The sequence below is a fragment of the Podarcis pityusensis genome (genome assembly GCF_964106645.2).
Source record: "Podarcis pityusensis genome assembly, chromosome: 13".
Taxonomy (NCBI): Eukaryota; Metazoa; Chordata; class Lepidosauria; order Squamata; family Lacertidae; genus Podarcis; species Podarcis pityusensis.
Window position 1 is genome coordinate 44,710,684 of NC_138038.1, and position 11,156 is coordinate 44,721,839.

General features: G+C 48.0%; 1 protein-coding gene across 2 annotated transcripts in view; it reads left to right on the forward strand.

Annotated features, from left to right (window-relative positions):
• LOC308461094 (vigilin-like) overlaps nt 1–8,469 on the forward strand; it is a 54,536-nt gene extending 46,067 nt beyond the window's left edge. For both annotated transcript variants that reach the window (XM_080977716.1, XM_080977715.1), the window contains 7 exons: nt 746–850; nt 3,461–3,595; nt 3,756–3,899; nt 4,776–4,955; nt 5,138–5,254; nt 6,055–6,186; nt 6,678–8,469. In XM_080977716.1, the coding sequence (XP_080833842.1) occupies nt 746–850; nt 3,461–3,595; nt 3,756–3,899; nt 4,776–4,955; nt 5,138–5,254; nt 6,055–6,186; nt 6,678–6,770 (906 nt within the window). In that variant the 3' untranslated portion in view covers nt 6,771–8,469. The remainder of the gene's footprint in view (nt 1–745; nt 851–3,460; nt 3,596–3,755; nt 3,900–4,775; nt 4,956–5,137; nt 5,255–6,054; nt 6,187–6,677) is intronic.
• Nucleotides 8,470–11,156: the final 2,687 nt, after the last annotated feature.

Sequence of the window (11,156 nt, forward strand, 5' to 3'; positions counted from 1 at the left end):
CTTAGGGAGCGAGATCACAAGGTGTGTTCCCTACCTAATACTGTTAGAATTCCTGCTCCATGATTGCAGTCATGGGATTGTTGTCTTTCACATGACGTTATGTTTTGACTCCACAGAGTGGGAAGTGATGGAGACAGGATGTTTGTGTTACTGTGTTCCGTGAAGTGGGACTATTGTCCTTTGTTCTTTCTCTTTGCTGTCTGATGCTAGAGAGAGAGGGAGCCATGTTGCACTGCTCCGTGTGTGTTTATATGTAAATAAAGTAGATTAGCCAAAATGCTGAGTTGCTGAGGTCTGTCACGCATGATGCACAAACTCTGCGGATCCCTAAGTGTGCCGATGTCTGTTGGCATCAGTCGCTGTGATGTTCAGGCTGAAGAAAGCTTTTGAAGCTCCCGAACGATTGACCAGGAGGGAGAGAACATGCCAGTCGGGCATGTGTCTCTGCCAGGGTCCTACTTGAGTGTAGGCCAAGCTCCTGACAAATACATGGGTAGGGTAGGTGCAAAAGTGCCATAGAGATGAGGCGGGGCCTGATCCAGGGTTGTGAGCCTGCATGTGTTTCTCCAGCCTTGCTCAGTTGGTTTTTCACTTCTGTGAACTGCCCTGAGACCTCCGGGTGTAGGGCGGTATATAAATTCAATAAATAAAAATATATAAAATAAAAAGGAGCCTCTATAGACATGGAGCACCAAAACAACTCTGAAGCTCCCTGCAGAAATCCTTACTCTTCTTATCCTTCCAGGCTCTGGTTCCCATCACAGTGGACGTGGAGGTCCCCTTTGACCTCCATCGCTACATCATTGGGCAGAAGGGGGCCGGCATTCGCAAGATGATGGAGGAGTACGAGGTAGGAACACGTGGTCCTCCTTCCAGCCCTGTGTGCGGCCTCAGCATTGCCTTTGGCGTACTCAGTGCTTTTTTTCGGTGGGGGTGTGCAGATTCATTTTGTGAATCTTTGTACTTTTGTCCATTTACTGTACAGTGGACGCTCGGGTTACGAACGTGATCCATGCGGGAGGCACGTTCACAACCCTCAGCGCCACATCTGTGTATGCGCAGGTTACGATTTGGCGCATGCGCAAAGCACAATTTAGCGCTTCGGCGCATGCGCAAGCGCCGAAACCTGTTCCAGTACTTCCGGGTTTCGGCGCATCTGTAATCCGAAAACGCGCAACCTGAAGCGTCTGTAACCCGAGGTATGACTGTATATTTATTTTTGCTGATTTGAACGATAAAATGGTGATTTCCTTGAGTCAAAATGAGAGTGCCCCTAAACATTTTTTTAAAGAAAAAAAGCACTGGGCATACCTTTTCCTTTAAATGCTGTGTGTGTGTTCTGGGTTCGCTGTCGATGGTATAGGAAGCTTCAGCGGTCTGCAACCAGATTGGCTAGGGGGCCAAATCATAGACTCACAGAATCGTAAAGTGGGAAGGGATGCCAAGGGTCATCCAGTCCCAACGGCCTGCAATACAGGAATACCAACTAAAGCAGTCCATTGCAGGTGGCCACCCAACCTCTGCTTAAAAACCTCCAAGGAAGGAGAGTCCACCAGCTCCTGAGGGAGCCCCTTCTGCTGTCAGACAGCTCTTACTGTCAGAAAGTTGTAACTTGAAGCCCTACCCCCTGGAGCAGGAGAAAACAAGCTTGCTCTGCCTTTCACGTGGCAGCCCTGGGCTTCCCTGTGACAGATCAGGTTCCCACGATAGCAGCACGTCTACGTTAACCCTGCCACAGCTAAGGAAGTATGAGAATAGGAGGGGAAGGGATGAAGACACAAGCGCACTGCAAAATGTGTGTTTGTGTCTGTCGCCAGCAATGCTGTCCTGTTGCTTTCAGAGAGGGCACTGCCCACAAGGGGGCACTGCAAACAAATGTCGTACACTGGTACATCTGGATGCGAATGGGATCCGTTCCGGAGCCCGTTCGCATCCAGAGCAGAACGCAACCCGTGTCTGCGCGTGCGCGGGTCGCGATTCGCCGCTTCTGGGCATGCACGTGACATCATTTTGAGCATCTGCGCATGTGTGAGCGGCGAAACCTGGAAGTAACGTGTTCCATTAATTTCCGGTCGTCGCGGAAACGCTCAACTTGAAGCAACTTTAACCCAAGGTATGACTGTATGTAGAAAGCCCTTTTGGGGAAAATTTTGGTTGGGCCCAATTCACAGCAAGCAGCTTTTCCAAGGTACATAGTTTGCTGAGCACTTATTTAAAGAGGACTGGTGGGTGATTTAAGAGCTTTTTTTTAAAAAAAAATTAGTTGGCTCATTAATCATCTGTAATTTACCAAGTTACCCAACACTAGAAAGTTAAACCTAGGTACCTCTTTTTTGGGGAGACCCTTTTGTTTGGCCAGCATTGAACCAGGACTGAGCCTTTAGTGTGGCAGACCCTGCCTTGAGGCACAGTGTGGTGTGGTGGTTAAGAGCGGTAGTCTCGTAATCTGGGGAACCGGGTTCGCTTCCCCGCTCCTCCACCTGCAGCTGCTGGGTGACCTTGGGCCAGTCACACTTCTTTGAAGTCTCCCAGCCCCACTCACCTCACAGAGTGTTTGTTGTGGTGGAGGAAGGGAAAGGAGAATGTTAGCCGCTTTGAGACTCCTGAAGGGGAGTGAAAGGCGGGATATCAAATCCAAACTCCTCCTCCTCTTCTTCTTCTTTGCCAAAGAGACGTCTGGCAGGGCTCCTCTCTGCCTCCATTAGGGCACCTTTTCAAAGCTGCTGTCCAGACAGACCTTTGGGACGTGGACTTTTTAAAAAAACAAAACCAAGCTGTTCATGGTGGTGGTGGTGGTCTTATGTTGTTGTTTTTGTATTTTGTCTTCCATCTTGCTGCATTTTCTATGCAGTGTAAATGATATTTAAAAGAATAAAACTTAATGGGCAGTTAAGCTAGATCAGGAAACTAGAACTGTGTGTTTGTAAAGGCTTTTTGTTCTGAAGATTATGCTACTTAATTAGAGGTGTGTTTAGCTGCCTGTTTTAGTCTGGGTGGATTCCAAGGCATGCATATATTTTTATATAATTCACTCATGTTTGGTGTAATTGTACTTGAGAAATGATGCGAAGGGAGAGGCCTGCTGCTTTCTCCAGTGGCAGCAGCAGAAAGTAGTTTGTAGGAAAGGACTCTGTGGAGCACCTGAGGGAGGGACTTTCATAACCACTCTGAGAGCAGGCCTTTGCAAAGGATCCTGGGAACATTGCATCTAACTTGGAACACTTCGAAAGCCTAATGGGAGCCTTTGAGATGCGCCGTTCGTCCCAGAGCAGAGAACATTATATTTGCATATTAGCAATTGATTTAAATGTTCTGTATACACAGTTGTTTGGGCTGGGTTATAAATTTATCTGAAGGGAAAGGTAGGAAATGACGCTAGGCCGTAGGTCCCCTGCCCTGACGGGTTTGCAGCCTGCACCGCCTTTCTTTTAAAGACAGTGACGCTTCTCCTTTTCCTCAGGTGAACATCTCGGTGCCCCAGCCTGAGCAGCAGTCGGACGTCATCAAGATCACAGGCTTGGTCCCCAATGTGGAGCGGGCCAGGGCCGGCCTCCTGGAGAGGGTCAGGGAGCTGCAGGCAGAGCAGGAAGACCGGGTAACTGCCAGAGCCCAGCACCTCAAGACATAAACACGCCCAACCCACTGGCTTCCCAGCTGCACCGCTTCCACCCGCCAGAGCTCTGCGTGGAGTACTGAGGGATGGGTTCCTGAGGCCAACCAGTAACTCCCGGCTTCCCTCTCCCTCTCCTCCCCAGGCGCTGCGTGGCTTCAAGCTGACAGTGAGCGTGGAACCCAAATACCACCCAAAGATCATTGGCAAAAAAGGGGCGGTCATTTCCCAGATCCGGAAGGACCATGACGTCACCATCCAGTTCCCGGATAAGGGGGATGAGAATCAGGTGAGTCTCTCTCTTTTGCTGTGTGTCACTGGCCCCCTCTACCCAGGGGGATTATGGGACCCAGAGAGTGGCTCCATAATGCTCCACCACGTTCATAAAACTTGTGTATGCTTGCTTATAAGTACAGTTGCAATTTGTTTTTGTTTTTTTTTATTATTTTATTTCTATTTGTTAAATTTATTTACCGCCCTATACCCGTAGATCTTGGGGCAGTTCACAACCTACAATCACAATGTGAAAAAGACAAAATACGTAATAAAAATGAAAACAAAGGCGACACAATAAACCCTCCTTCCACAATACGTTTAAAAGGAACATTTTGAAAATCTTAATGCTTTGTATGTCCTTTAACCTTTATGGTACAGTGGTACCTCAGTTTTCGAACGTAATCCGTTCTGGAAGACTGTTCGACTTCCGAAACGTTCAACAACTGAGGCACCAAGGACGGTCAACAAAGTCTATGGAGAAAATTGAAAAACATGTAGCAGAAGCCATTCGACTTTTGAGTCGCATTTGAAAACGGAAGCAATTACTTCCGGGTTTTCGGCATTCAAAAAATGAAATGTTTGGCTTCCGAGATTCTAGAAAACAGAGGTACCACTGTATGATATATTTTTATCTTTCTCTTTTCAAATGTAAGTTGCTTGGAGACCTCCAGAAGTAACAAGCGAGCAAGAAGTTTGATAAATAATAGCCTCACTTAGAATCAGATTTCCATGTTCCTAACTTTGCATAAAACCTATTTGGTCAAAGTGATGCCCATTTGTGGGGTTGCCTCCCGCCCCCCTCAATCTGTAGTGGCGAGGGAATGGGGCTTCTCTATAAGTCCTGCCGTCTTTTTATCTCTGTCTTTCTCCTTCCCCGGCCTGGGTCCAGGACCTCATCACGATCACCGGCTACGAGAAGAACGCCGAGGGGGCCCGGGACGCCATCTTGAAAATTGTGGCCGACCTCGAGGAGATGGTCAGCGAAGATGTCCGCTTGGATCACCGGGTTCACGCCCGTATCATTGGCGGGAGGGGCAAAGCCATCCGCAAGCTTATGGAGGAGTTTCGGGTAAGGGGCGGGGGTTGCCAGTGGCTGTTCTGTGTTTGAGGGGCAGAAGTTGCCTGACCCTTCTGCAGTCTGCCCCACCAACAATGGTGGGCAAGCAAAATCGTGACGGCCAGGCTCTCGCTCGTCCAGTCAATGCCCTTTGGACTGTGCAACTTGTGACCTTGTTCTTCTCGCCCCGGCAGGTCGACATCCGCTTTCCTCAGCCGGGTTCCAGTGACCCTGACAGAGTCACGGTCACAGGGCTGCCGGAAAACGTGGACGACGCTATAGACCACATGCTCAACTTGGAAGAGGAATATGTGAGGAGGGGAGATATGGCTGGGAGGGGTGCTCAAGCAGCTTCCTTCTAGCGAGATTCGTGCCATGTCATGGGTGCGTGGGCCAAATTGGACTGGTGGCCAGGGCTGCCCACCTGTCAGGTCACCTTGATGTCATGATGATGTCAGGTGGTTGGCAGAGCTGGTGTTGCTTAATCGGAAAATAATCACTGTTGACTTTTATTAATGATTGGAAACCTCTTACGGGTTTTCTGCAGAAGTGAACTTGTGGTATCAGGGTATGAAGACTTTGGGGGGTGGAGCTGAAGGTTGGTTTATGGAAAGTAGGAGAGTTGAATGTTACTAGGAAGTAAGAATTTTACGCCAGTTTTTAAAGCTGATAGATGGAGAATCGGAAGTTTTTTCCTTTCCTTTTTCCTTTTCTTTATTTCCTTTTAATTTTTCTGTTTAAGAAATGCTTGATATTTGATGTTTCTATACTGTTCTTTCTTTGTTCTCTTAAGCTTTAATAAAAATTCAAGGAAAATAATGATAAATAAACAAAACAATGATGCCAGAAGACTGGGCGCTTTGAAGTCCCAGCAGGACTTGCAAAAAAAGAGAGCTTTGCAAGGTGCTTTGAAGTGCCTGACGCTTTGCCTCGCTTGTGCAAAATTGGCACAAGTAGCGTGTGGGTTTGGTTGGTGGTTTGAGGGGGTGAGGGCAGCTACTGCTCCTTATTCCAGTTTTTTTAAATCTGTCTTGCATCCCGAGAGGCCCTCGAGTTGACCACAAGACTCCGCTAGCACCCTCCAATTTTAACGGGAGGCTTCTCCTTACAGATGATGGACGTGGTAGAGACCGAAGCCATGGCTGCGTATATGAAGCCTCCGTCCCGCTTGGAAGAGGAGCCCCGGGGCCCGGCCAAGGGCTTTGTGGTGCGCGATGCCCCCTGGAACGCGTCTGGGAACAAGGTATGTCTTGGGTCCGTCATCGCCACAGAGTCTGCCTTAGAAGCTGCCTGCTTTGGCCAATATTAAGAAGCACTGCATGTGAAGAAGGGGCTAAGAAAACCTCAAGACCCATGAGGCCTAGTGCCTTGGGGTCCTTTTAAAAGCAGAACCAGCTTGCTCAAAGAGCCAGTGTGGTGTAGTGGTTAAGAGTGGTAGTCTCGTAATCTGGGGAACCGGGTTTGCGTCTCCGCTCCTCCACATGCAGCTGCTGGGTGACCTTGGGCCAGTCACACTTCTTCGAAGTCTCTCAGCCCCACTCACCTCACAGTGTTTGTTGTGGGGGAGGAAGGGAAAGGAGAATGTTAGCCGCTTTGAGACTCCTGAAGGGGAGTGAAAGGCGGAATATCAAATCCAAACTCTTCTTTTTCTTCTTCTTCAAAAGGCAGAGGGTCTTTGTGGCATGCGCTACCCATTTAGAACAGGAAATACATCTCCCCCCTCTCCCCTTTCAGGCCCCAGATGTGAGCAGCGCCGAAGAGTTTCCCGTCTTCGGCACCGGCGTGGTCCCCAAGCAGACGTCCGTCTGGGGCCCCAAGAAGTTCTGAGGCGGCGGGAGGCGGTGACGACGCACTGCCAGCCAAGCACGGCTCCCGCCTTCCTTGGGCATCGTGGCGGCTTTCTCACGCCATCAACTCCTCTTGCTGTCGGGATGTGGCAGATTCTTCCTCCTCCTCCTCCGCCTGCACTCTCTCTTTCCGTGACTCTGTGCAATCCATTAACCAATCAAAAGCCATAGCCAGCCCCCTTTCCACTTCCCTGCCGCCCCCCTTTTCCTTCTCCGCGTCGAGCCAAAGCAGGCCAGGTTGTAAGCACACAAGTGGAAACGAGCCTCATGTGACTAACTCGTTTCTCTCTCTCTCTCTCTCTCTCTCTCTCTCTCTCTCTCTCCATGCCAAATTTCAGGGCATTAGTCTCTCCTGGCCAAATTTGGCTGTAACACCCCTACTTACCCCTCCTGGCTGAAAAAGGAGGAGGCAAGGACCCCCTTTCTTCCCTGTCTCTGACTCTGTCCTTCCAGGTGTAGGATTCTCGTACTGTCCACACACACCTGAACCAAGGGGAAGGGCCGAATGTTTTAGGGGGACTCAAAGGACAGGCAGATCTCTTGTACTGCCACCCCTAACTTGATCGCATCCCCCTTCCCCCTAGCCAGCCAGCCTGCCTGTTAATCGCTTCTCCTCCAAGCTTGCAAATAGCCCCTCTCCCGGGCGACAAACCATTAAGATTTGAGCTGCACCATAGAGACAGGTTTGCGGGAATCTGTGCATGTGGACCTCTGGAAGGAGACTTCCGGCTCCTGTGACCAGAAGGAGCTCTTCAGAAGCAGGGAGCACTTAGAAACTTTGGCACTCGGCAGTCTTTTGTCTCCTCTCCCACCCCCACTTTCCCCACCCAGTCTTTCTCATCCCATGGCACAGTGTAGACTAGCCTTGCCAACCTGGCTCCCTCCTGATGTTCTGGACAGCAGCTCTGACCCAGTTGGGAGCTGCTGGCTGAAACATCGGGGGGAAAGGAGCGCCAGCCAAGGTTGGCAAAAGCCGGTGTCGAGTCTGTTACGACTTGCTCCTTTTCTTCTCTTTCCATTTTCAACCTCCCTTTCTCTGTGACGCTTTTTCCTCTTTCTCCTCCCTCGTCTCTTCCTCAAGATGCACTTGCTTTGAAACATTAGGGGGAAAATATGCAACATTGAACAAAAGAGAAAGTTTAAGAGCCAAGCTCTTTCTCTTCTCTTCTCTTTTCTCTCTCTCTCTCTCTCTCTCTCTCTCATTCAGTTTCTAGTCCACATCCAATTTCTCCAGATTTTTAAACTGTGACTTCTGGACTGTGTGTGTCTGCGTGAGTGATTGTGTGTGTGTGTGTGTGTGGTGGAGATGCGAGTGAGCTTAGTGGCTCCACCGACCCAACTAACCCCCGTCCCCTCTTTTTTTCTTTTCTTTTTTTGCTGTGTCAACATGACAAGGCAAAAAAATAAGAAAAGCTATAGTGGAGCAACGTAACCAAGTTTTTGTTTTGTTTCTTTTTGAAGGCAGGGTTTCTGGGGAGAAATAAAGAGAATTTAACAAAAATAAAAATGGCAGAGAACACTATTGGCCTTAAAAGAAAAGAAAAAAACAAAAGAGAGTAAAAGGGGGTGGGGAAAGGAACTTAATGTTTAAGGAAATATGCAAACTCTGTAGGTCACATGATGGTGACTGTGGACTTTTCTAATTCCAAATAAAAATGGAGCGAAAAACTGAGCGGCAATTTCGGCATGAGAAAGTTATGTGTTTGGCGGCCCCGGGGAGGATGCAGGTTCCAAAGGATGGGCAAAAGGAACATCTGGATGAGTTTTTAGAGGAGGCTGAGAACTCAAACCAATTGCAGGAAACTCCTGTTCCCTTTCTGTTCGGTGTTGCTGGCGGAAGAGGAGAGAACACTGGAGGCTGAGAACTTGGGGCTAGGAGATGAGCCCTAACTTGGTAATTTGCTTTTCCCTTGGTACGGACTGGACTTTTCCAAACCACCATGTGAGCTTCACAACCCTTTGACAGCAAATCCACAAAGCCCTAGCCCATAACAAACTTGCAAAAGCCCACACCTTTAACCTAGGTGAGATCATCACATCTCACTGGCTTTTCAGTTTTCCATCATTTTGAGATTGGGGAGGCAGGTATCTGCACTGCACTTTGTTTCCTAAGTCAGGTGTGTATGGGAACCATGTCGGCCTGCGGAACTGAGACAAGGCAGAGGTCAACAAGAGCCTTATGCAATAGCTACCCTGCTTAACTTCTCCCCAGATCTACTGTTTTAGAAATACAAGCCATCTCTGGTGAAGAAATACCTTTTCAGCTTATTGCTGACCTTTCAGTTCAACTTCGAATTGTCTCTCCCAAGCGGTCTTTGTTGGGCTACAGAACCATTGCAGGCATTCTACATGCATCCATATAATATATAGGTTGCAATTACAGGATCAGTAAATACTGGAGCCTTTCAGATCCATAATTGTTTTTTCTTTTCCAAATAATTACTATGAAATTGGAGACCTCCCTCCCACTGCTACCACCACCACCAGTTATTTGGATCTGTGTGTTTACAGTCGTAAGGGACCTCCGCTGTGCAACTGGGAATGCAGCAAGTAACACGATACCATGAATTGAGATGATGGCTTAGCAAAGCTTTATCTGCAGACATTCAAACACCGCATGGTTCACTGGGCACAGGTGTCCCATAGCAGATCAAAACTTCTGGCAAGTATTCTTGACAGCTGTCAGGCTTGGGGCGAGGGTTGCCCCTTGAACCCTTGCTTGCCTGTCTTTTGGGTGCTTAAAATTGCCTAGAAATTGGGGGAGAAATCTCCTTTAGGCACCTGTGGCTGTGAAAACACAGCTGTGTTTAGGGTGAGAAAGGAGATGAATAACATTCTTTGTTTTCCAATTCATAGCAGCAGAGATGTGTAAATAGTTTTGTTTGGTTGGTATGGCTAGAACTAAAAAAATGGCATACAGTGGTACCTCGGGTTACATACGCTTCAGGTTACATACGCTTCAGGTTACAGACTCTGTTAACCCAGAAATATTACCTCGGGTTAAGAACTTTGCTTCAGGATGAGAACAGAAATTGTGCTCCGGTGGCGCAGCAGCAGCAGGAGGCCCCATTAGCTAAAGTGGTGCTTCAGGTTAAGAACGGACCTCCAGAACGAATTAAGTACTTAACCTGAGGTACTACTGTATTTATTATTTTAGCAATTTATATACCACTTAGTCACAGTGGGGTACATAAAGTAGTCAGGGAATTGATAGTGTACTGAACTCCCAAAGAATGGCCACAGTGGCATGCTAGATTGACAGGTGCCTATCAGCAGCTCCTGTGCTGCTATTGCCACAATGTTTTCTATGTAGAAATACTGGTTAAGATTCTAGTTTCTTAATCCAGGATCCAGCTACTCTGATCATGAGAGCAGAGTTGGACAGTGGACCGGCTTGTGAGGATACAACGGTGGCTTCCTGCGGACAAGCAAGTTCTATTGTGAATTGCCCAAATGCCCTGAACTCTGCTGTTGCTGAGCTGGGAGGAAACAAACCATATCACTGACTTGGGGCACTTCCAGCTGCACACTATTTTGGGTGGGATTCAGTCACACCCCAGCAAATTCAGGTTGTATTTTATTGAGAGGTCTTACTCAACCAATCTTTCCCCAATAAAGCAGACTTCATGCAACAAGAGAAGAGATGGGGAAATCTCTGGAACGGGTGGGGATAACACTCCCTCCCCACATGCAAATCAAGGAAAAGGCTCAATAAAAGTCTTTTACCTGGGAGCACACCTAGTGAGATTTTTGTGAACCGTTAATTGTTCATCTTTTGACACCCCGTGGGTGGAAGCCAAAAAGAAACATTTGAGTTCCACTTCTGGAACATAGGAAGCTGGATTCTTGATCCATCTATCTCAGTATCAGCAACTCTCCAGGGTTGTCGAGCAAGGTCTCTCCCATCCCTGCCTGGATATTATGGGAATTGAACCTGGAAATTTTGCATGCAAGGAAACCCTTTCCCCCAAAGGAACTCTTGGCCCAACCGGATCAAGCCACCTGCATTGTCTGGGGAGAAGCAATGCTAGCGTTGGAGAAATTTAAAAGAGGGTTCCTAGACTGGAGGTTGCCCTCACAAAAACCCAAAGGTAAAAGATGCAGGCTCCAAGTGAAAAGAGAAGCCTTTATTGAAATACAAACGCACACAGGGACAAATTATTTTTTTCGATGTTCTCAGAACAGACGTTTGCTACATACACTACCTAAAAGCAGCTAGTTCTGTACTGCAAAAGGTAGGAATGCACAGAAACCTTAGCATTTTCCATTTAAAACTTTATCCAGGAGAAAAACTAAATTATGACCAAACCTGCCACTCCCTTTAAAGTTTGGGAACCAAGTATGCAGGGAAGAACTTAAGATAACT